Genomic DNA, 21,643 nt, shown 5'->3' with positions numbered 1-21,643 from the left:
GCGTGGCCAGCCCGGGACGGGGCGGGGCGGGGAGCGGCGGCGTCTCGGCCATGGAGCTGCCGGTGCTGCTCGCCGCCGCCCTGCTGCTGTGGCTGTTCGGCGCCGGGACCGCTGTCACCCGCCTCCGGGTCTCCGCCAACTTCGTGAGCGCCGGGCCGTGGGGGCCGGGCGGGGGGAGGCGCGGGGCGGGCGGCGCCGGGCTCACCCGCGTCTCTTTGCTTGCAGGAGTGCCGGGCCACCGGTGAGTAGCGGCGAGGCCGGGATCGGGGCAGCGCTGCGAGCGCGGGGCTCCCCCTGCTCGGGGCTCCCGGGTCCTGCAGGGTGCAGGCGGATGGCGGCCCCCGCCCGCGGCTACGGGGTCCTGGAGGGCGGGAGGGGCTCCCGGGCTCCGGTGCGCGGGGCTCTCCCTTCCCAGGACTCCCGGTGCACGGGGTTCCCCGGGCTCCCCTCTGCCCGGGGCTCCCGGTACAGGGGGCTCCCGGTGCCGGCGGTAGGCGGGACCCCCGGCGCACGGCCGCCCCCTCTCTACTCTCCCCCCGCCAGCCGACAGCACGCTGAGCCGCCCCCGCTGCCGCCGCCCGGCCCGGCTCGGGCCCCCGCTGAAGCCGCCCGCCCTGGCACTGAGCAGGGCCCGCCTGTGCCCGCCCTCGCAGCCCTGCCAGCCCTGCCTGCGGGTGCGCCTGGCCCTCCCCGCCGCAGGTACGGGCAGGGGCGGCGGGGCCGAGCACCTCCAGGTGTGTGGAGGGGTTCGTCCTCCCACCCGTGTCAGCACCCCACGCTGCTTTGTCGCAGGGCTTGCCAGTGTCCGTGGGCTGCAGCTCAACTTCCTGGAGCTGGGCTCCAACCGAGCCGGCTGGCTGCAGGTGTGGCGGCGGCACCGGGTGCCAGGCAGCTCGCCGGTGAGTCCGGGGTGCACCCACCATGGGGCTGGGCCCCAGGGTGGCACATCCCACTAATCCCCCCTGCTCCCTGCAGTGGCAGGTGCAGTTTGACTGCTTCCCGGCGCAGAGCGGGCAGCAGGTCCTTGTCTCCCTCCGCACCATCCCTGACCGAGGCTTGACCATCAGCCGCAGCTGCCTGGTTGCCACCGAGCCACCCGGTGAGGCTGGGAGGGACCCTGGGAGCTCTCCCGGAGGGACGCCAGCACTGGCTGACCCCTGCCTGCTCTGCAGGGCCTGTCTTCACACACACCTGGGACCCCGAGGCACGAGCCATTGAGGTGTGGGTGCCCGAGGGCCCTGCCCTGATGGTGCGGCTGTGCCACCAGCTGGCCCTGGAGTGCGAGGAGCTGCCCTGGCCCTTTCACCGGCAGGTAATGGCTCCTGCCACCCCCACCCCGGGCTGGGGGCAGTGCTCCCCACCAGCTGATGCTGCCTCCGTGCCCACAGGTGCTGGTGCTGGGGGGCCACCATGTCTCACTGCCGTACGAGTTTCTGGTGCCCTGCCTGTGCATCGAGGTGCGTTGCCCTCCCCTGCAGCCACTGGCCCCCTGTCCCTGCCCACGCAGTGAGGGCAGGTGGGAAGAGTAGGGGCACATCCTGCCCTGACCCCTCTGCTCTTCTCCCCAGGCCTCCTACCCCCACCATGACAGCCCACGCAGCAAGCGCTGCCCCTTCCGTGACCAGCTGGCTGCCTGTGAGTGCCCACAGGGAGGGGAGTTGGATCCCAGGGATCCCCCTGCCCATCCCGTTCCCCCCCACACTGACGCAGTGCATTGCAGATGGTCCCGAGCTGTGGTCCTCGGTGCGCTTCCACGACTACAGCACCAGTAACAAGGATCAGATGGCGATGGTGCTGAGCACCAGCTGCCCCCTGCGCCCCAGGGCCACCCTGTGCTGGAGGGAGGCAGCAGCCGAGACTGCACCGTGTCACGACATCCCCAACTCCACAGCCACAGAGGAGGAGCAGGTGAAGGGTCTTGATCTCAGGATGCCATGGGGCACCCACCTGGAGTGGGTCATGCCCTTGGCTGGAGCACCTGCTGGACCCCAGGGTCACTTGAGGGCGGCACATGGGCACTGGGGTGCCCATGGGCTATGTGGGTCGGGGATGGTGACGTGCTCTCTGCCCATTCCAGGCATACACACTGGACAAGGTGGACGTGCACCCCCAGCTCTGCTTCCGAGTAAGCCCCCATGGGTGGGTGGGCACCGCATGGGAAGGGGCTGGGGTGCAGCTGAGGGCTATGGCAACTCACCCAGCCCCTCCGCTGATCCCTGCTCCCCCCAGTTCTCCTACAGGAACAGCAGTCACGTGGAGTGTCCCCACCGGCCAGGTGAGCCCTGCAGGCACAGGCACCCCTGGGCTGAGCACAGCCCTGTCCTGCCGTCCCTCGCACCCCTCATCCCCTGGCATGCCGCAAGCTCCCTCTCTCTCTCCGGGGATGGCAGAGACCGCCTGGAATGTCTCAGTGAGCGTTCGAGGGCTGCAGCTGCACCTGCACCTTACCTCCAGCATCCCTGCGGCCTTCAGCGCAGCCCTGTGCCAGCACCGGGGCGGGCACTGTGAGCCCGAGGCCCCTCTCTACACTGTCACACGGGTGAGTGGCGCGGGGCTGGGGGTGACATGAGGGAACCGACCTGCGCTGACCTTGCCCTTGTGCTTTGCAGCCGGAGGGCTCTGCCCCGCGGGAGCTGGCTCTGCTGCTGCCAGTGCAGGTCCTGGGCAGCTGTGTGCTGGTAAGGTGACCCGTGTGCCAGCACCTGCACCACAGGGCAGGGATACCCCAACTTGGCTCCCCCTCACCCAGCCCCTTCCCCAGGTGTGGCGCTCGGACGTGCACTTTGCTCGGAAGCAGCTGCTCTGTCCCAATGGTGAGTGGGGGTCCCAGGGAGGCCATGGCAGGCGGGGAGGGGGGAAAGGCACCCCCTCCCTCACCACCCCTCTCCCAGTCTCCCGCAGGCACTTTGGGCTGCTGGGGCTGGTGCTGGCACTGGCGCTGGTGGTGATCGTGCTGCTCCTCAACTGCCGCAGCATCTGGAAGCTGGCCGATGGTGAGGGGCATCCCGGGGACGGGCAAGATGGGGGGAAAGTGGCCACAGTGGCCATGGGGCTGGGGTGCCAGGGAGTGCCGGCTCCCTGTGCTGCAGAGGGTCCTGGGGCAGTATGGCGGGTGCTTGGATGCCCTTGGGGAATGCTGGGGTGTCCCCAGGGGATGCCAGGGGGGCTCAGGGCAGGGCTGTCACCGCTGTCTCCTCCGTCCCGCAGGTGCCCCAGGTGGGCGCCCTGTGCTGCTGCTGTACTCACCGGACTCGGAGGAGCACCTGGGGCTGGTGTGCGCCCTGGCCGAGCGGCTGCGTGCGGGGCTGGGCTGTGACGTGCACCTGGACCTGTGGGAAGCAGGCAACGTGGGGCGGACGGGGGCCCTGCCATGGCTCTATGCCCAGCGGGGCTGTGTGGGCCGCCAGCGTGGCACCGTCCTCCTCCTCTGGAGCCGGGGCAGCACCCGGCTCTTCCGCCGGTGGCGAGTTGGGGCAGCTGACCGCGTCCCTGGGGATGCCCACGACATCTTCGGGGCTGCCATGGCCTGCCTGCATGGCGAGCTGGGGGCAGCGGGCTGTGGCGGGGGCTGGGTGCTGGCCTACTTCAGCCGGCTCTGCAGCCCCCACGATGTCCCCCGGCCCCTCCGGCCCCTGCCCACCTACCGCCTTCCCCGGCAGCTGCCCGGGCTGCTGGGTGCCCTGCGGGGCAGCCCCCCAGCCTCCCGCCGCTGCTGGGACAGGGCAGAGGGACTCCTGCACCGACTGCTAGAGGTGGGGGCCAGGGAGGGTGGTCCCCCACCCCAGCCCCCCGGAGTGGCTGCCGGCACCTGAGGGCATCGCTGCAGGGCTGGTGCAGCCCTGTGGTGAGGGCAGGGACCTCATAATGTCGGTGCGGGGGTAGGCTGAGGGTGCCTGCCGTGGCGGCAGGAGGGGTGCCCGTAGGGTGCCCGGGGCAGAGGCTGTGTGTGCCATCGGGACTCGAGCAGGGCTGGCCCTGGCCAGGGGACGTGCCGCGGGTGGCAGGACGAGCGTCTGGCCGGGCCCCTGGGGCCGGGAGCAGAGGTGCTGCCCGGGCAGGGGCAGCTTTATTTCCACACAGGGACCTGCTCCGGAGGAGAGCCGGGACGCCGCGGAGGCTCCTTGGGACGCTACGGCCGGGCGAGGGGCCGAGGCGGCGCTGGAAGAAGCCGGGCGGTGGCGGAGAGGGGGCTCCGTGCCCTGCCCGGGAGTCCGAGCACAGCCGGGCCGTGCTCCGCGCTGTCAGCAGGACCGCGTCTGCCGTGGGAGCAATAAAGCCGTCGATCCACCCTGCCCCGCCGTCCGTCTGGTGTGCCGGGGCTCGCGGCGGGTGGCAGCCGCCCGGTGCTCCCCCTGCCTCACGGGGGACAAGCGGGACGCAGCCCAGCGGGGCCCGGCCGCCGCTCCACGTCCCGCAGCTGCTGCCGGCTCCCTGGGGCCAGCCTGGGCACCGTGCCCACGCCGTGGGGAAGGGGCAAGCGCCGTGCCCGAGCCGTGGGGCCGCCCTGGTCCCCGTGGGGCCCCGAGCCGTCCCGGCGGCACCGGGGCGCGGAGCCCGTCCGTGGGTCGGTGCGGGAGCGGGGAGGCCCCACCCCGGGGCGGTCGCCAGCGCCGCGCTAGGACCCGGGTGTCCGGGATCGGAGCAGGAAGCGGGAGCGGGCGGCGGCGGTGAGGCTCGTGGAGCCGGGAGCGGGGCCGTCGGGAGTGGACGGCGTGGGGCCGGGGCGCCCCACGGCCCCGGCCCCGCCATGAGAGCGCCGGGGCAGCTGCTGCTGCTACTGCTGGTGGCGGGGGCAGCGGGTGGGCACGGGGCCCCCCGCGACACCCTGACCTGCTCCCAGGTGGGTCGGTGTCACCGGCACACGGGCCACCGGGCACCCTGGCACCGCCACCGGCCTCACCCCCGCCTCCCCCCAGGGCCTCGCCTGCCGCCTCCTGGGTAAGTGCCACCGCCACGGCCCCCAGCCCACCCGGGCCGTGGGACCCCACGCCCACGCTCGCCCTCCGTCTCCCCCCAGGCACCGACGTGCTGTGCGGGACAGAGCCGCTGGGGCCCGGCCATGGGCTGGGCCTGGCTCGGCTGCGTCTGGAGCCAGCGCTGCGCTGCGCCGGGCCCGCGGCCTGCTCGCCCTGCCTGGAGGTGCGCCTACGCCTGGCCCTGCTGCCTGGCACCGGCGAGCCCCAGCGCCCGGTGCCGTCAGGCATCCCCGGGGCTGAGGATGGCAGTGAGGGGGGACGGTGGTCACCAGTGGATGGGGCTGCCTTGTCCCAGCCCAACATCACCGGGCTGCTGCTGCTTTCTGGGCACGCGTTCGCCTCCTCCCGCTGCGTGGTCGTGGAGGTCCGGGCACCCCTGGCCCCCGTGCTGCCCGGCCGACCCCTGGTATGTAGGTGCAGGGCGCTGGGGATGGGTGTCCCTGGCACCGGCACTCCCTGAGCAGCATGGTGTGTGGGGATGTGTGTGCTGGCACTGGTGCATCTCCCTGCCCCAGGGAGGTGGGTGCTGGTGGTGCCGGTGCCTTGCCGCAGCGCGGTGGTGGTTTTCCTGCCCAGGGCTGGGTGACCTTCCAGTGCTTCGAGGCACCGCTGGGCTCCGAGCTCCATGTCATGGCGTATACTAACTCAGTCGGCCGCAGGAGGCTGAGCCAGCGGCAGCAAGTACCAGGTGAGCCCCCGGAGTGCCCTGCTGCGGCGGCCCCTGTCCCTCCTGCCTGCTGACCCCCTGTCCCCGCAGACTGCTCGTGGCCCGCGGCACAGGCTGCCGTCCCCCAGTGCCAAGGTAGGTGCTGACATCCCAAGCCACAGCAGCGCCGGGACTCCCTCACCTTGGTGCATGTCCTCTGGGCAGCGGCTGCTGGGGGAGAGGGTGACCCCTGGGGTGCTGTGCCCTGTGCCATGGTGCCAGGCAGGCGGTGCCAGGTGCCAGGTGCCCTGAGACACCTCCGGTGCAGTGCCCAGGCTGCAGGTCTCCCCGGGGCCAAAGGAGGTAGTCGTGGAGGTGCAGGGGGCCGCGGTGGGGCACAGCTACACCCTGCGGCTCTACCACAATCAGAGCCATGGTGCCGATGGCTTAGGGCGCGCGGTGACTGCGGTGAGTATGAACCTCTTCCCTGACCCTCCCACCTTGGCCGGGCTCCGGCTGCTGCCCCCCCACCCCCCGGGAAGCCATGTCTGTGTTACAGGCAGGGTGCTGGGAGAGAGTCCCCCGGGAGTGGGTCCCCTACTGAAGGTGGGGGCTGGGGTGACCATGCTTGGGGGTGATTTGCCACCTCTGGTTCCTGGCGGTAGAGCGGCCCCATGAACTACAGCCTGTCGGCTGGCGAGATACTGCCCTGCCTCTGCCTGCAGGTGGGTGCCCGGCCATGCACCGCGGGGGTGGCAGAGCTGCCACCAAAGCAGAGGGACAACCCATGGTCCCCTCCAGCATCCTGAGGGGGCCAGCTGGGTCATGTTCACAGCGTGAGCACCCCAAATCCTTTCGTTCTTTTCTCTTTTCCCTCTCCAGGTGTGGCCAGAGACTCAGGACCCGCCGCGGGCCACCCTGTGCCCCTTCTCCCACGGTACCTGCACCATGAGGCTGGGGTGGGCTGAGGCACGGGGGGACCAGGGCACAGGGGGACCCGAGGGGACACCACACAGGGTGAGACCCCTCTCCTGGTTCCGCTGCAGATGCTGAGGCCTGGGAGCGGCTGTGGGCACGCAGCCGATTGACCCTGGATGCCAGGGAGCAGGTGCTGACCTGGTCCCTCTCAGCCCCCTGCGACCTCCCAGCTGAGCTGGTGCCCTGCTGGCAGCTGGTACCTGCTGGACCCTGCCAACCTCTGCCCGGCCTGCGGCAGCCTGCTGTGGGGCAGGTGAGTGGGGCTCCGTGGGGTGCCAGGGGCGCAAGGAGGGATGGGGGTGGCACTGACGGAGCATCTCTTCCACCTGCAGGGACCCCAGGAGTTTGGGGCACTGCGGCCACACCCCAACCTCTGTGTACAGGTAGGACACCCCTCTGCCCCACGGCTGCCCCATGGGCAGCCCCAGGCACTGCTAACGTGCTCTCTGGGGCAGGTGTGGAGTGGAGGGCAGGTCCGGCTGACCCAGTGCCTGCGGGACCGTGAGTACTGCTGGGCTGGAAGGGCAGGGGCACCTCGAGGATCTGGCTGGGGGGTGAGACCCTCCCCCGCCCAGCCTCCCCTTGCCGCCCTCTCAACCCCCTGGCACATGCCCAGGAGTGCTGCCCGGCCACCCTGAGGACATCCTGCTGCTGGAGCACGGGGGAAATGCCTCGCTGTGTGCCCTGGAACGGGGCACCTGCACCCCTCTCGCCAGCTTTGCCAGCATGGTAAGAGACAGGGATGCCTGTGTGCCCGTGGCAGTGGCACCGGCAGCACGGCCAGCTCACCTCCTGCCACTGTTTTAGGGAGCCAGGCACCCCGGGCTGCTGGAGCAGGAGCTGCGGCGGGATGTGGCAGTGGGGCAGTGCAGGCAGGTCAGTGCGGGCAGCTGGTGGGCAACAGGCAAGGACCAGGCAGCGTGTGACGTGTCCCTGTCCCCATCCTGTCTCTGCAGATCTGGCACCCTGAGAACAGCACCGGGATCATGCTCTGGGCCTGTCCCATGCACAAGTGTGAGTGTCCCCAGCTGTGCCGGGGGAGAGGGGAGCAGGCGTGGGGCTGAGGGAGGGCTCCGACCCTTGTGGAGCCACCGGTCAGGTGCTGGGGACCCTTGGTGGGTGTCGGGGGCCCTCAGTGGACACTGACCCCTGCCCGCAGACCTGCATGCCCGCTGGGCGCTGGCATGGATGGGGGTGCTGCTGGGGGCCGCCTGCGTCCTGCTTCTGCTCCTCCTGAAGAAGGAGTACGTGAAAGGTGAGCAGTGCCCACCTGGGGGCTGTGCCCAGCCTGGGACCCCCCCCAGGACCCCACCTCACCGCCTCTCCTCCTTGCAGGCTGGCTGAAGTCCCTGAGGGGTGACTACGGCTCTGAGGGTGAGTCTGGGGCAAGCCTGGAGTCTGGAGGGGAGGGCAAGGATGTCCATGCCTTTCCCACAGGGGTCAGGGTCAGAGCAGGGCAGGGGGCCCCATCAAGGATTGTCCCAGTGTGTTTCCCACTGTGGGTCCCCCATAGGGTGGGTAATGGTGTAGGGGGAACAGAGGAGAGGGTGGGAACTGTGTCGAGGGGGTCCCTCCCAGCCTGCCTCCCACCATGACCGTCCTTTAGGGTGGGTGAGGGGCTTGGGGGACTGAGCAGGGGATGGGTCCACTATGGGTGTTGGTCTCAGCCCACTTCCCACCATGGCTGTCCCTTAGAATAGGGATCAGGGGACTGAGCAGGACATATGTCCTCTATGGGGGGTGGTCCCAGCCTGCCTCCCACCATAGCTCCCCCATAGGGTGGGTATGGGGTGCCCAAGGGGGCTTCAGGTACTGATGGTACCCCCCAGGCCCATTGCAAGGCCGACGGGCACTGCTGGTACACGCGGCGGAGCCGGCGGCAGAGCGGGCAGCGTGCGCCTTGACAGCAGCCCTGCACCCGCTGGGACTGGCAGTGGCGGTGGCACCGGGAGGTGGCACTGGGGTAGCGGCATGGGGGCCACTGCCCTGGCTGCATGCCCAGCACCGGCGGGCACTGCGTGACGGTGACACTGTTGTCCTCCTCCTCTCCCCGGCAGCTGTGGCTGCCGCGCACCGGTGGGATGCCGGGGCTGGGGGCGTGCCGGGGGTCAGTGATGTCCCCACTGTAGAACCCTGTGAGGTGTTTGCAGCAGCTCTGTCCTGCGCCGTGCCAGCTATGGCGGCAGGCAGCAGGCGCTACGTGGTGGCACGGCTAGAGGCCTTGGTGCCAGTAGTGCCGCCGGCGCTGCAGGCAGCCCCTGCCTTTGCGCTGCCCAGTGAGATGGCGGGTTTCCTGCGGGCGCTGGCGGGACCAGGTCGGCAGCGGGGCCGGTGGCCGGAACCATACGTGGCGGTGGTGGCCGAGGGTCTACGGCGGGCGGTGGGGGAATAAAGCGATGACAGTGGCTTTGCCATCCATGTGTCCGTCCTCTGTGGTCTGTGTGGGAGATTGGGTCGGGGGGGGACTGGGATGGGTTGGTGAGGGGCGATGGGAAGGTAAAGGAGGGGGGTTTGAGGCCAGAAGGTGGGTCTGGGCTGGTTGGAGGGATGAAAGGGAACTGGGCTGGTTTGGTTGGAGCGTAGATGGGGAACTGGACCAATTCGGGACATAGAGTGGGAGGAACTGGACCAGCTCATGGAGGATGAGGGGGAAACTGGGCCAGTTCAGAGGGTATGAGGAGGAACTGGGCCAGTTCAGGGTGCTATGAGGGGGAACTGGATCAATTCAGGGGTATGAGGGGGAACTGGGCCAGTTTGGAGGAGATGAGAGTGAACTGGACCAGTTCAGAGGGGTATGAGGGAGGAACTGGGCCAGCTCAGGGAGGTTTGAGGGGGGGAACTGGCCCAGTTTGGCTGTGATTCAGAGGAATCGATTCATGGACAGACTGTGAGCCAAAGCACCTTTCTTCTTGCTAGCGGGGAGAGCGCAGGGTCTACACCCTACAGAACGTGCCTCCGCCAGGATAACATTTCCCTTCGCTTCTGTGGTATTTTTACCCAACATTCCATACATTCCGTGGCTAATCTCCAATAAGCGAGCAGTTACAGCAGTTGGAGCTAATTTCATGGTTTCCTGGGCAGCGGGGCACACGTGCCTGAAACACCTGTCTGGGTACCAATCGCACCCTGTGCCCCGGCAGATGGGGGACCCTGTTCGTGGTGAGCCATATTTTCAGAAAACAAGAACTTCAGTTTTGCTAACTCCTCCTTATGCCAACAGGTGGTCTAGTTACGTCAAGCAAGCATAATAAACTCCATTCCTTAATTCAGCTGGAGGGGGAAGGTGACCTGAACTGGTTTGACTGGGGCGGGGCGGGGGGGGTGATGGGGAGCAGCCCAGTCAGGTCCAGAGGTGAGGGGCTCGCCCAGGCCAGGCGGGAGCGGGGCCGGTGCGTTCCGGGGAGCCGCTCCCGCTCCGCGCCGGGTCACCTGCCACGGCCCATCCGAGCTCCCTGCGCCGGGTGCCGTTGGCTGCGGCCCCTTTAAGGCTCGGGGAGGCGGGGCCCGGCGGGCGGCTCGGGTTGGCTGGGAGCGGGGGGCCGGCGGCGGCGGCAGCTCGGCCATTGGCGGGGCCGGCGGGCGCTGAGTAAGCGGGTGCGGCTCACGTGGTGCGGGCGGGGCGGGGCGGGGCGGGGCGGGGCGGAGGATGGGGCCGCGGCGGCGACTGGTGGCTGCGCTGCTGCCGCTACCGGCGCGGCGGGGGGGGGCCGGGCTGGGGGGGGCCCTGCTGGGGGCCGCCCTCCTCGGGGGGCTGCTGCTGGCCGCCTGCGCCCACCCGGACCCGGACCGGGACGGGGCCGAGCCCTGCCGAGCCTGCCGCGGTCTGGCCGACAGCTTCAGCAGGGTGCGGGGCGGGGGGAGCGGGGGGCGGTGGGGAGACACAGCTCCTGCTGCGGGGGGAGCCGGGGACGCGGGGGTGCGTAGCGTGGGGGGCCCACGCGTGACTGGCGTGGGGGACACGGCCCGCGGGGCGGGGGGGTGGCCTGGCGCAGGGTGACGCAGCCTGGGGGCGACAGGCGGCGGGGACAAAGGGGTCGTGGGTGGGACCGGGGGAGCACGGGCCGGGGGCGGGGGGGCGAGGAGGTGACAGGGTCCCGGGGCTGGGAGGAGGCCTGGGGGGACATGGATGAGATGGGAGGCTCTCCCCACAGCATCCCTAGGGAATGGAGGGGATCCCAGGGGGACACAGCGGCTGGGATCTGGGGAGAGGAGGGGGCGGCAGGTCCCTGGGGGGAGGAGGGTGGCTGGCCAAGGGGATCACCTTACGGAGAGAGAGGTTATCGAGGGGTCCCACGCTTGTGCTGCCCACCCACCCCGTGTGACCAGGGCCTGGAGAGGACGGAGCACGAGGGTTTCGGCGGGGGCAACACGGCCTGGGAGGAGGAGAAGCTGGCCAAGTACCAGCACAGGTGGGTGGCCCCTAGCCGGGGGGTGGTCTGGGGGGACCCAGCAGCTCCTGGGAGAGATGTCCCTTCTCTGACCCCCCTGGCCCTGCAGCGAGACCCGTCTGCTGGAGGTGCTGGAAGGCGTCTGCGCCCCCTCGGACTTCACCTGCCACCAGCTGCTGGAGCAGAGCGAGGAGCACGTGGAGCAGTGGTGGTTCCACGAGTGAGTCTAGGGATGGGGATGTGGGGGGCAGAGGGATGGCGGGGGCTGAGCACCGTGTTCTCCCTGCCCCAGGCGGCAGCAGCACCCCAACTTCTTCCGATGGCTGTGTGTGGACAGACTGGCGCTCTGCTGCCCACCCGGCACCTACGGCCCCGACTGCCAGCGTGAGTAGTTGTGGCACGACTGGGGTGCTGCTGGTGCTGCCCAGGTTAGAGGGCAGCCCCAAGCACACCACCCTGTGCCCTGGCTGCCAGCTGGCCGGTCTCTCCCCGTGCAGCCTGCGCCGGCGGGCCTCAGCAGCCCTGCAGTGGCAACGGGCGATGCGACGGCAACGGCACACGCCAAGGCACTGGCCTGTGCGTCTGCAGCCCGGGCTATGGTGGCCCCTTCTGCGCTGAGTGCGGTGATGGCTACTACGAGGCCTCGCGGAACAAGAGCCACCTGGTATGTGCTGGTAGGTAGGGGTCTGGCTCGATGGGGAGGGCGCTGCGTGGCCAGAGGTTTCCCCTGGTGCTGCCCTGGCACCGGGTCCCCGCAGCTTCCGCCCTGCCTGCGCCCATGCCCACTCTTTCCTACCCACAGAGTGTTACTGGGCGTGCGGGCGCTGCACGGGGCCAGAGGACTCCAGTTGCCTTCGCTGCAAGAGGGGCTGGATGCTGCATGAGCACCGCTGCATTGGTGAGGGCTACAGCAGGGTGGACGGGCAGCAGGCGAGCTCGGGGCCGTGGGAGGCTGCGTCCCAGGAGCCAGGGTTCAGCAGGGCTATGCCCCCCACTCTTCCCCCAGACATCGACGAATGCGGCACGGAGATGGCACACTGCCGAGCCAACCAGTTCTGCGTCAACACTGAGGGCTCCTACGAGTGCCGAGGTCAGGTGGAGGTGGGGGGGGCTTCTGTGTGGGTGGCTCCCCCCTGCTCCAGGCCATGCCCCAGCATGGGCTGCTGCTGGCTGGGCTGGGAGGGGATTCTGGCATCAACCCTGGCTCCTCTCCCCATGGCAGACTGCTCCACGGCCTGCATTGGCTGCATGGGCGCTGGATCAGCTCGCTGCAAAAAATGCAACAAGGGCTACTGGCGGGATGGGGCCAAGTGCCTGGGTGAGTGTGTCCCATGGGCTGGGGGGCAGCTCTGTCCCCTCACTGCTGCCTGAGCCCTGCCCGAGCTCTGCCTTCCCCCACAGACGTGGACGAGTGTGCCAGCACCGAGGAGCCAGTGTGCACAGGGGCACAGGAGGTGTGCGAGAACACAGAGGGCAGCTACCGCTGTGTCTGCGCCCGCGGCCACGTCCGGCAGGACGGGCACTGTGTGGAGGACAAACCCCCTGGTATGGCCTGACATGGTGGGGGGGACGGGCTGTGGGCAGGGGGCGTGGGGGGCAGCAGGGGCTTCTGCCCACCCAACCGTACCCTCCATGAGCGCCGTTTTTGCAGACGCCCCAGAGAAAGGCTTCTTTGACGACGTGACGGAGGACGAGGTGGTGGTGCTACAGCAGATGTTCTTTGGCGTGATGATCTGTGCCCTCGCCACGCTGGCTGCCAAGGGTGACATGGTCTTCACTGCCATCTTCATCGGTGCCGTGGCCGCCATGGCTGGCTACTGGCTCTCTGACCGTAGTGACCGCGTCCTCGATGGCTTCATGAAGGGCAGATAATTCTGGGGCTGCTGGGCTCGAGCTGAGAGTCAGGCTCAGCCTGAGGAGTGGGGCTGCCCCCCCCAGCAGGGGCTGGCTGCCGAGGCCAGATCCTGTGCACGGTGCTGTGCCCTGCATGCATCCCCCAGCCCTGTTAGCATAGGGTCTCACCTCCCCCCCGCAGAATGAGCTGGAGGGGCCTGGTCCCCGGGGGCTCCCACACAGCCCCTTCCAGCCGGCATGGTGGTGCTGAGCAGTACAGCACTGTGGAGGGGGGCACAGCATGCTGCCCCAGCCCTTTATGCTCTGGAGGGGACACCTGGCACCGTGGCAGGCAGGAGAACTTGGGAGCAGGTCAGGGGGTGCTCTGGCAGTGCCGGGTGCTGAGGCGGTGATGCTGCCCAGTGAGCATCCCCTGGGCTGGGGGCTGCCGACCCTGTAGACTTTGTGTCCCCCCCATGAGACTGTTCCCTGTGGGGCAGCAGGGGGCTGGGTCCCCCCTCTGCCCTGACCCATGGGGCTGGGAGAGGTCCCCCCCCCCCTCCTCCCCACGTCCCTGGGCAGAGCCCATCTTGCCCCTCCTAGGCTGGGGGGGCCAGGGGCTACCGTGGGGCAGGGGGTCGGGGGAGCCCCTCACTGCTCGCAGGGTGGCGTGCTGGTGGGGGGGCCCTGCCAGATGCATGAGTGTGGCTGTTGCATTTGTCCGTGGTTTGTCCATCGGGGTGTGCCCATCTGTCCGTGTGTCCATATCTCAGGAAATAAAGCTCTGCACACCCAGCCCGGCTGCTTGGGGTGGGGGGGTCGGGGGTGCTGCTCCCCACCACAGCCTCCACATGCCATCGGGGCCGCCTCCTCCTGACATAAACTTTTTATTTCTCTGGTTTGGCACAAATGGAGCTGGCCCAGCCCAGCTCCCCGCTGCTGCCTAGCCCCGCAGGGGCACAGGATCGGGCCCCTGGACCCCCACGCTGGGCTCGCCCCCTCCCCGGGCCTGTCCCTGCACCCCCCTACTCCCTGCCCATCCCCATGTCTCCCCAGCTCAGAGCTCGATGGTGTCACTGGAGAGGCTGCGGGTGTCCGACGTCTTGCCAAGGGCCGGGAAGCCGTGAGGCCCCTCGTGCTCCCAGGCTGGGGGCACGGCGGGCACCAGGAGGGGAGCCCGGCTGGGCGCCTCGTCCAGGGGCAGGCTGTCGGGTGAGGACAGCCCGTGGCGCCAGGGATTCCAGCTGATCTTCAGCGAGCTGCTCTCCAGTGAGCTGGCCGAGGCGGTGATGGTGATGGTGACAGTGCCGAGGGGCTGCCGAGGGCCGGGCAGCTCCGTCAGCGAGCTGCACCGCACCATGTGCCCCAAGCCGGGGGTCTCAGGGCGGGCCGGGGAAGCGTGCAGCGAGGTGCCGGAGCCACGGCGGGACCGGCCAAAGAGGCTGTCGTGCAGAAGGTGCCGGCGGCAGAGCGCCTGGTCGATGCTGCGACGCAGGTCGATGGGGGATGGTGGGCGGAAGGCCAGCTCCCCCAGCGAGGGGGACGAGCCCTGCTCGAAGGCAGCACAGGAGCGGGCAGCCAGCATGTTCGGGCACTTGGGGCTGAGCCCTGCTATGCCAGCGGCGGCCGCCCAGGCCTCGTTGCTGTCCTTGAGCGCCCGCAGGGGCAGCTGCTCTGCCGGGTTGCGGATGAGGCTCTTGGAGATGTCGCTGGTGGGTGCCCGCTCCAGGCTGGTGCCATTGGTGCCTGTGGTGCCACTGCCAGCCCAGTCGTAGCAGTTGTTGGGGTACTCGGGCGCCTCGGCTTTGCGGCTTGCACAGAAGTACCGCAGTGCCTTGGCCCAGCAGGAGTGGCTGGCAGGGCTCCGGCGGTGGCACAGTGGCTCAGCGGCGGCTGCCAGCAGTGCCATCACCATGCCCAGCTCGATGACCCGCAGCCAGATCTGTGCCACCCAGCCGGGCTGGGAGAAGTGCCCAGGGGGCACCAGGACGCCCCGCAGCCACAGGGCACTGTAGAGCTGCAGCCCACAGACTGGCAGCCCCGCTACTGCCGCCGCCAGCAGCGCCCAGGCCCCCCGCCGCGGCCCACCACCCCCCGGCCCCTCCCGGGGTGCCCTCAGCACCCTCCGGCACCCCCAGAGCCCCCCCAGCAGCAGCAGGACCCCGGCCCCACAGCCCAGCACTTGCAGCCCCAGCCCGGCAGCCGTGCCCAGCTGGGGAGGGAGCAGGTCAGCGACCCCCAGCACCACGCTCTGCAGGGTGGCGGCAGCCCCCAGCACCGGCAGCCCCCGGAGCCGGGCCGGCAGCAGCTGGAGTTGGGCCAGGCGCTGGAGCCGCTGGAGCAGGAGGGCGAAGGCGCTGAGCAGCAGCGGGAAGGGGGCCGTGCTGAGCAGCAGCAGGGCCCGGGGGGGCAGGCGGCCCCGCGCCCCGTAGGGGTCCAGCAGCAGGAAGGTAGCCCGCAGCAGGCAGGCGACCAGCAGCAGCCCATGGGCCCCTAAAACATGGGGCAGGTGCGGGGGGCGCAGGGCGGCCACGCCTGCCAGCCCAGCCAGGCAGCCCAGCGCCAGCAGCAGGAAGATGGCGGCTAACCCGTAGATGTGGGCCTCCCATGCGAAGCCCAGCTGGTGCCGCAGCTCGGCCCACCGCAGCCCCGTCCCGTTGGCACCTGGTGCCGGGGAAGGGTGGCTGGGCTGCGGCTGCGGCGTGGATGGATGCCGGGACGTGGACTGCGGTGTCACCCTTGCCTGCCGCCACGTGGCCGAGGGGGCTGCGGTGCCATGGACGGAGGGCTGCATCCCTGGGGTGTCTGTGGGCAGGAAGGAGGGGGACGGTCAATGGGGAGTGGGGTAGACCCGACACACGCGGCTCAGTGACACCTGGCCCCACCTGCGCCCCATGGCTGGGATGCATCAGCCATGGCACCCTGGCACCCCAGAGTGGAGACGCCCTGCATCAGCCAGGGCTGAGCCCACCGGCACCTCCCAAGGGTCTCTGGCAGGACCCATGGTGCAGGGGGTGGCATGGACCTGGGCACGTACCTAACCCGCCCAGGGGAAGATCCCACCCACTGGGCACTTAGTGTTAATCTTAGGAGTAGATTAAGGCTGTCGCCGGGCACAATCCTGATTGAAGGTGTCATCGCGTCCTGCTGGGCATCCCAAGATAGCTGCCATCCCCCACCGCTAGCCTAGATGCCCCAGGGATGGGCTCCCACAGCATCCCCACTGGGGACTGACTGGATGGGCTCAGCTGTGGCCTCGCATCACCTGAGTGCCTGGTCCCGGGCGTCCCTGTGGCGGGATGCACTGATGGCCGTGGAGTGGCCTCAGTGGTGTTCGGGGATCTCATGGGGCCCACGGCGCCCCGGACCCGCTGCGGAGAGCCAACATCCTCCTCAGGCAGCAACCCTGTGAAAGAGGGCAGAGCCAGGCGCTGGCACCCATGGGTGCTCGGTCCCTGCCAAGGAGTCCCCTGCACTGCACTGGTTCCTACCTGTGCTGGGGGTGCTGGAGGGGGCTGTGCTGGAGGTGGGTGGGGGCACAGTGCCAGTGCCAAGGGCAGCCCCTGGGGTGGGTGGGGGTCCTGGCTGCCCCGTTGGCCTGGGGTCCGTGTGAGGGGCTGCATCCTTGGGGCTGGTAGTGGTGCGGCTGAGCGGGGCCCTCCGGGTGCTGCGCTGGTGGGCTGGTAGCACCCGGGTCCAGGGCTCAGCCAGCCCCCAGGACGGGGCTGTGGGAGGCAGCCATGGGGCAGAGCTGGACAGAGCTGGGGAGGAGCTGGGGGGCCCCTCCAGGTCCCCCCATCTGCCCACTGGCTGCAAGGAGCTGGGGCTGGTGTGGGGACCCTGGGCTGTCCCTGTGGCTGTGGGGTGGGGGACAGGGACAGTGCCCAGTGGGACTGGCTGGCTGCTGGACGGAGCAAGCTGTGCACCCCGAGGGATGCCTGGCGCCACCGTGGGTCCCCCTGCCACTGGCTGTCCCTTTGCATGGGCATCTGCTGTCCCTGTCCCCGTCCCTGCTGCTGGCGTGGGGGTCAGGGCGATGGTGGACACAGTGGGCCGAGGGCTGGGGCTGCTGGTTTTCCTAGTGGCACTCTGCTCGGCTGGGGACAGTTCCTGCCTTGCCCAGGGTGGCCCTGGAGAGCCTGGCCCTGTGTCTGTGGGCACTGTGGGGCCCGGCGTCGCCAGTGCAGAGCCATGGGGCAGCCAGGTCCCACCCTGGGAGCTGTTCTGGCCTTCGTGTCCTCGCCAGGCGATGAGTGGCTCCTCCGCCGTGGCCAGGGCTGCACTGCTGTCCTGCCAGGCCCTGGTGCCAGCTCCTGCCATGGTGGTGTCTGTCTCCACGGATGCCCCGGTGGCATCCCCTGCCTGCAGCAGTGGGGCCCAGCGCACAGGGATGCCGCCTTTCCAGCTCTTGCTCCTGGAGGCCCCGGCACCGCTCGGCTCCTCCGACGCCTCCCAGGTAGGAGATGGGCCCGGCCATTGCTGTCCCCAGGCGGGGCCATGCAGGGGGTCCCTGCCCCACTGCAGGGTCCCACCTGGGGACAGCCCCACCGGCTGTGTCTCCCGGGCCCCGGCGGGGACCCCGGTGGCCAGGAGCAGGCCCCAGGTGACGAGCCGTGCTGCAGCCATGGTGAGCACCCAGCCAGCCCTGCGGGGACAAGGGCTCCGTGAGCCGGGACCAGGAGCGGCTGCCCAGGGGGGCTCACGCCACCGGCCGTGGGGCTGCTATGCTCACGGCAGCCCACTGCCCGGGGAGGGAGCAGCGGCTGGACTGGCCCTGCTCGGGCTGGCCTGGGGTCCTATTCCCAGCCGTCTCCAGTGTCCCCCCTGCCATGGTCCCATTCCCGGTCTTCCCTTTCCCAGTGTCCCCAGTGCTGGCAGTCCCCATCCCGGTGTCACTGTCCCTGATGCCCCAGTGCTGAGGGTCCCCATCCCGGTGTCCCCGGTGCTGATGGTCCTTGGTGCTCAGTGGTCCCTTCCCTCAGCATCTCCAGTGTTCCCTCCCCAGTGTCCCCGTCTCCGGTGTCCCCTCCCTGGTGTCCCCTCCCCGGTGTCCCTGCTGCCGGCGGCCCCGCTCCGGCGCGCACCGTTCACCTTGGCGCGTCCCCGGCTGCATCCCGGCGGGATGCCCGGACTCGGCGCGCCCCGCCGCCGCCGCACACGCGGCTCATCCCCGCCGGGCCGTGAACGGGGCCGGGAGCGCCCGACTGTGGCGGCGGCGGCGGCCCCGCGGTGCGGGAGCGGCGGGGATGCGCTGCGGGGCCGGGCCGCGGCCGGTGCGGGACCAGAGCGGGGCCGGTGCGGCCGCCGCATCCCGCGAATCCCGCCTGGAGCGCGCCCGGCCGACCGCGCTGCTCGGGGCTCGGGGTTCGGTGCTCGGTGCCCGGGCCGCGGTGCGGCCAGCCCCCTCCCGCCGCCCGCCGCAGCCCGGGAGGCCCCGATGCCGGAGCCGGCCGCAGCCCCCCCGCTGACCTGCCGGTGCCGGTGCCGGTGCCGGTGCCGGTGCCGGTGCGGGCGGGCCGGGCTCTGCGGTGGAGCGGGCGGCGGCGGCGGCAGCCGGTCACGCGCCGCCCCGAGCCGCGGGCACCCGCGCGGGAACCCGCCCGGCACCGAGAAGGGAGGGGGGCGCGGGGCGCCCGGGCACGGCTGGGGCCGCCGTGCGGGGCCGGGACCCGCGGGGCCGGGCACAGGGGCGGGCGGGTGCCGTGGGGCGCGGCCCCGTGGGGCTCAGCTGGGGTGGGCTCCCCCGGGGCAAGGTCCCCCCGTGGGGCGCCTCTCCCGGGGCGTGGCCTCGTGGGGCACCAGGGCGAGTCCCCGGGGGGCAGGAGGCAGCGGGGCAGCGGAGGAGGTGCTGCCTGGGGGCAGGGCGAGCAGCGCGGGCAGGTGCCTCCCGGAGCAGGCAGCCCGTCATGCGCGGCTGTTGCCGAAACCATGGTGCGGGTGGGGGCGCTGCGGGCACCCCCCGACAGGGTCCCCTGGAAGGTCTTGAGTGGCTCTGGCACCCTCCTGCCCCACTCCTGCCCCACGCCTCCGGGCCACCCTGCACGGGGCATGATGCAGCCTGGCAGCCACTGGGCTATGGGGCCCTGCCAAGGCACAGGTAATTAGCTAATCGGCTAATTGTCCCACTGGGGAGCTGCCAGCCCTGACAAGGCTTGGGCTGGCATTGGCACGGCCGCAGCGCCACAAAGTCGCACCGGCTCAGGGCTCTGCTCCGCACGGTGGCACAGACCGGCTCCCTGCCTGCGCCCTGGCTACCCTAGGCTGCACCTGAGCCACCGCAGTCTTGGCAAACCCCCGTCACCGCCATTGCCCTCCTCTTGCGCAGGCCAACGGGGACATGTGGCACCTCAGATCCCATGGCAATGCTGTGCCATGCGGGCAGTAGCAGACAGTGTCCCCCTCCCACTCCCTGCCACCTCTCTGTCCCTGGGCATTGTGCCCGGGCTGGCGTCACTGTGGGCGCGTGGGGCATTTCTGGGCCTCGGTCCACCCCTCCATGCTGCCAGGCTGGGCATGGGCTGTGAGGCCGGGAGGTTGTGGCAACCAGCTGAGCACAGGGGCCGGCCAGGGAATTTGGGCAATGCTGGTGCTCCAGCCTCCACCAAAGCAGGCAGGGCAAGCAGCTAATCCGGGGATTAACGCCGGGGAGGCCGCACAGGGGGAGAGCCGGGCAGTGGCAGAGCCCCGGGGGGTGGCCAGCAAGCCTGCACCATGCCGGGCACTGCCAGCACTGGGCACCAGCACAGCTGGACTCATTCTGCGGACAGGGCAGCCATGGTGCTGAGCGTGCGGTGGGGCCATGAGGAGGGGCTGTGCCCCGTGCACCATCCCGTACACTGCAGTCATCGAGGTGCCTCGAGCACGAGGCACGGGTGCAGCAGCCACCTCCGCGTTCCCAGTGCTGTCAGCGGTTTCCTCCTCTGCCAAGTGACTCACCGGCAGATGAAAAGATGAGCGTCCTGCTCCCTGCCACCGCGGCGGCTGCCTGCCCATGCAGCTGGGGACGCCAGGCAGAGGATGCGACCTGTGTTCTCACACCCCCGTGCCCATGGCCACTGGGTTTCACTGGCATTCCCTGCTTTTGGCCACATGCCCTCCTCTTCTCCTGGGCTCTCCCCCAAGGAAGCAGATGAAACCCCAGTTTAGGAGAAAACTGCCTCGATTAGGAGCCGCAGTCGGCCTGGAGCCCAGCTTTGTGTTTTGTGACCATTGTGTTTTTTAGAGTGCTGCCCTGTGCCCTCCGCAGTCTCTCTTGGCCGTGCAACTGGGAGAAGTATCTCCGGCATCTTCCGAGTACCTCCGACATCTTCCCTGGGGACCTTCTATGAAGGGTGGGATGAAACTGCACAAACACAGGTGCCGGCAGCCCCACAGCAGCAAAGGCTGGGAGAAACCACAGGAGCAGGGCCCCTCGTGGCATGGCTGGCTCCGGCAGGGAACCGGAGCTGGTGAGCTCGGTGGCCTTGCACACTGGGAGCACCAACTGGGAGACAGGACCTGCTCTGGTGCCTGTGGAAGGCTGCTGCATCCTGCAGGACTGTGGTGGCTGCTGTCTGGAGATGCCAAACACACTTCCATGTTTGTCTGGCCAGACTGGGAGAGGAGTTGCCATCGTCACAACCATATTGGGACAAATATTCTCGCTGGCAGTGAAAACCACGGAGGAGACCCTGAGTGGGGCCAGGCACAGGGCCGGACTGTGGGGGCCAGGGTGGCACCCCAGGATTTCCCCCTGCTCCCCCAGGGAGGTGGCCAGTGCAGGGGGGAGCACCACTGGCTGCCGTTACACCTCCTTTCTCCGGGGATTTTGTTCATGAACCCGCTGTGTGTCATTGTGTGCATGAGCTGGGGCCTGCAGGGGTTCCCCAGGGCAGCCCTGCATTGTACCCCATGGCACGGGCGCTCCATCCTTGGGGTGCCGGTAAGCCGGGGCCTGCTCTGGCTCAGCACAGGGATTGCGGCAGACACCTCCAGAGGTCCCTCCAAGCTCAGCCATGCGCTGCCGAGCTCGCTGCAGAGCAGCCGGGGTGAGCGTGGGGGCCCGGGCTGGGCAGGGCCCCACTCCCACCCGCACCGACCCCACAATGCGGGGGGGTCGTGAGTCCCAAGGAGCAGGTTTGGGCCAGCAAAGGCCGTACTGGGGATGCTGGGGAGGTGGGTGCCGGAGAGCAACGTGGAATGAACAGCTGCTGCTGCCGGCAGGCGTCGCCCAGCTCCTCCGCTGACCCGGGCAGGGGTCCCACGCTCTGGGGGGGTCCCCACACCACCTTCTCCTGCTGATTAACATCACGGAACCAATGTTAAACTGGAAGGGCGGAGGTTTCCTTCTTTAAACATCAGAGAGGAGCTGAAAAAACAAATCCTCTCAGTTCCACGATCCACAGGAGTTACGCAGCTAGAGAGCAGCCGCCTGCTCACCCGCTGAAACAGGATCTTGCCTTTCCCGAAAAACCAATACAAACACACCGGACTTTTATGAAGACACAAGGAGTTTACTGAAGCCAGGAAAAAGGGAACCCAGTCTTCCCTCTCGGGACAACAAAGCTGGACCAGCTGGATTCAGATCAAAAATCAAACGTGCTGCTACAAATATCGGAAGCAGTGGAAGCTGCTGATAGTCAGAGCTGGGTACCCCAGCAAGAGTTGCTCTGCAGGAACTGGGGCTGCTCAGCGATCTCGCGACTGCACGCACCAGATTAGGTGAGCTGGCTGGTCCTTTCTGACTTGAAAGTTTTGGAGTGGCTCCTCACTAGAGAGGCGCAGGTTTCTAAAGGTGAGAATTCTCTATCAGTTGCATCGTCTGCTGAATTTGAACATCACAT

The 21,643-nt window shown here is 69.3% G+C and overlaps 4 protein-coding genes across 6 annotated transcripts; 3 read left to right on the top strand and 1 right to left on the bottom strand.

Moving 5' to 3' along the window:
• Positions 1-50: 50 nt before the first annotated feature.
• On the top strand, positions 51-3,812 carry IL17RE (interleukin 17 receptor E). The gene is made up of 16 exons (XM_086619162.1): positions 51-143; positions 226-241; positions 544-699; positions 793-899; positions 976-1,099; positions 1,173-1,312; positions 1,389-1,457; positions 1,569-1,635; positions 1,721-1,908; positions 2,078-2,125; positions 2,230-2,275; positions 2,391-2,539; positions 2,610-2,678; positions 2,762-2,813; positions 2,892-2,993; positions 3,208-3,812. The coding sequence occupies exons 1-16, from the start codon at positions 51-53 to the stop codon at positions 3,810-3,812; spliced, it is 2,031 nt and encodes a 676-aa protein (XP_086475288.1).
• A 935-nt stretch (positions 3,813-4,747) lies between these two features.
• IL17RC (interleukin 17 receptor C) lies at positions 4,748-8,992 on the top strand. Of its 2 annotated transcripts, none has more exons than XM_086619142.1 (17): positions 4,748-4,840; positions 4,917-4,938; positions 5,018-5,382; positions 5,553-5,664; positions 5,734-5,778; positions 5,951-6,090; positions 6,288-6,347; positions 6,505-6,559; positions 6,669-6,853; positions 6,933-6,983; positions 7,056-7,101; positions 7,217-7,320; positions 7,408-7,476; positions 7,557-7,614; positions 7,760-7,855; positions 7,936-7,974; positions 8,430-8,992. In XM_086619142.1, exons 1-17 carry the CDS (start codon positions 4,748-4,750, stop codon positions 8,990-8,992), a joined length of 2,103 nt encoding a protein of 700 aa, XP_086475268.1. The 2 variants fall into 2 exon arrangements, with proteins under 2 accessions (XP_086475268.1, XP_086475267.1); XM_086619141.1 differs by having other exon boundaries at positions 7,217-7,329.
• A 1,254-nt stretch (positions 8,993-10,246) lies between these two features.
• Positions 10,247-13,304, top strand: CRELD1 (CRELD disulfide isomerase 1). The gene is made up of 10 exons (XM_086619259.1): positions 10,247-10,444; positions 10,927-11,009; positions 11,098-11,208; positions 11,281-11,372; positions 11,486-11,662; positions 11,791-11,886; positions 11,995-12,078; positions 12,211-12,306; positions 12,390-12,533; positions 12,640-13,304. The coding sequence occupies exons 1-10, from the start codon at positions 10,247-10,249 to the stop codon at positions 12,858-12,860; spliced, it is 1,302 nt and encodes a 433-aa protein (XP_086475385.1). The 3' UTR covers positions 12,861-13,304.
• Positions 13,305-13,878: 574 nt separating this feature from the next.
• PRRT3 (proline rich transmembrane protein 3) lies at positions 13,879-17,782 on the bottom strand. Of its 2 annotated transcripts, XM_086619229.1 has the most exons (5): positions 17,742-17,782; positions 17,591-17,697; positions 16,313-17,506; positions 16,087-16,227; positions 13,879-15,626 (listed from the first exon to the last, which is right to left on the bottom strand). In XM_086619229.1, exons 2-5 carry the CDS (start codon positions 17,658-17,660, stop codon positions 13,879-13,881), a joined length of 3,153 nt encoding a protein of 1,050 aa, XP_086475355.1. In that variant the 5' UTR covers positions 17,661-17,697; positions 17,742-17,782. The 2 variants fall into 2 exon arrangements, with proteins under 2 accessions (XP_086475355.1, XP_086475354.1); XM_086619228.1 differs by lacking the exons at positions 17,591-17,697; positions 17,742-17,782 and having other exon boundaries at positions 16,313-17,447.
• Positions 17,783-21,643: the final 3,861 nt, after the last annotated feature.

This window comes from Tauraco erythrolophus, chromosome 12, assembly GCF_009769465.1.
Source record: "Tauraco erythrolophus isolate bTauEry1 chromosome 12, bTauEry1.pri, whole genome shotgun sequence".
Lineage (NCBI taxonomy): Eukaryota > Metazoa > Chordata > Aves > Musophagiformes > Musophagidae > Tauraco > Tauraco erythrolophus.
This window is presented reverse-complemented; position numbering and strand designations above follow the sequence as displayed.

What these genes read in the sequence shown, in the direction of transcription:
- IL17RE (XM_086619162.1), top strand. Translation starts at nt 51, where the DNA reads ATGGAGCTGCCGGTGCTGCTCGCCGCCGCCCTGCTGCTGTGGCTGTTC. An exon ending in CCGTGACCAGCTGGCTGCCT is followed by an intron (nt 1,636 to 1,720) that starts GTGAGTGCCCAC and finishes AGTGCATTGCAG; the next exon opens with ATGGTCCCGAGCTGTGGTCC. An exon ending in CTCTCTACACTGTCACACGG is followed by an intron (nt 2,540 to 2,609) that starts GTGAGTGGCGCG and finishes TGTGCTTTGCAG; the next exon opens with CCGGAGGGCTCTGCCCCGCG.
- IL17RC (XM_086619141.1), top strand. Translation starts at nt 4,748, where the DNA reads ATGAGAGCGCCGGGGCAGCTGCTGCTGCTACTGCTGGTGGCGGGGGCA. An exon ending in CCAGCGGCAGCAAGTACCAG is followed by an intron (nt 5,665 to 5,733) that starts GTGAGCCCCCGG and finishes CTGTCCCCGCAG; the next exon opens with ACTGCTCGTGGCCCGCGGCA. An exon ending in TGCCGTCCCCCAGTGCCAAG is followed by an intron (nt 5,779 to 5,950) that starts GTAGGTGCTGAC and finishes CCTCCGGTGCAG; the next exon opens with TGCCCAGGCTGCAGGTCTCC.
- CRELD1 (XM_086619259.1), top strand. Translation starts at nt 10,247, where the DNA reads ATGGGGCCGCGGCGGCGACTGGTGGCTGCGCTGCTGCCGCTACCGGCG. An exon ending in CTGGCCAAGTACCAGCACAG is followed by an intron (nt 11,010 to 11,097) that starts GTGGGTGGCCCC and finishes CTGGCCCTGCAG; the next exon opens with CGAGACCCGTCTGCTGGAGG. An exon ending in GGGCTCCTACGAGTGCCGAG is followed by an intron (nt 12,079 to 12,210) that starts GTCAGGTGGAGG and finishes TCCCCATGGCAG; the next exon opens with ACTGCTCCACGGCCTGCATT.
- PRRT3 (XM_086619229.1), bottom strand. Translation starts at nt 17,660, where the DNA reads ATGGGACCATGGCAGGGGGGACACTGGAGACGGCTGGGAATAGGACCC. An exon ending in GGCCAGCCCGAGCAGGGCCA is followed by an intron (nt 17,507 to 17,590) that starts GTCCAGCCGCTG and finishes CCCCCTGGGCAG; the next exon opens with CCGCTCCTGGTCCCGGCTCA. An exon ending in CTCCAGCACCCCCAGCACAG is followed by an intron (nt 16,228 to 16,312) that starts GTAGGAACCAGT and finishes CCTCTTTCACAG; the next exon opens with GGTTGCTGCCTGAGGAGGAT.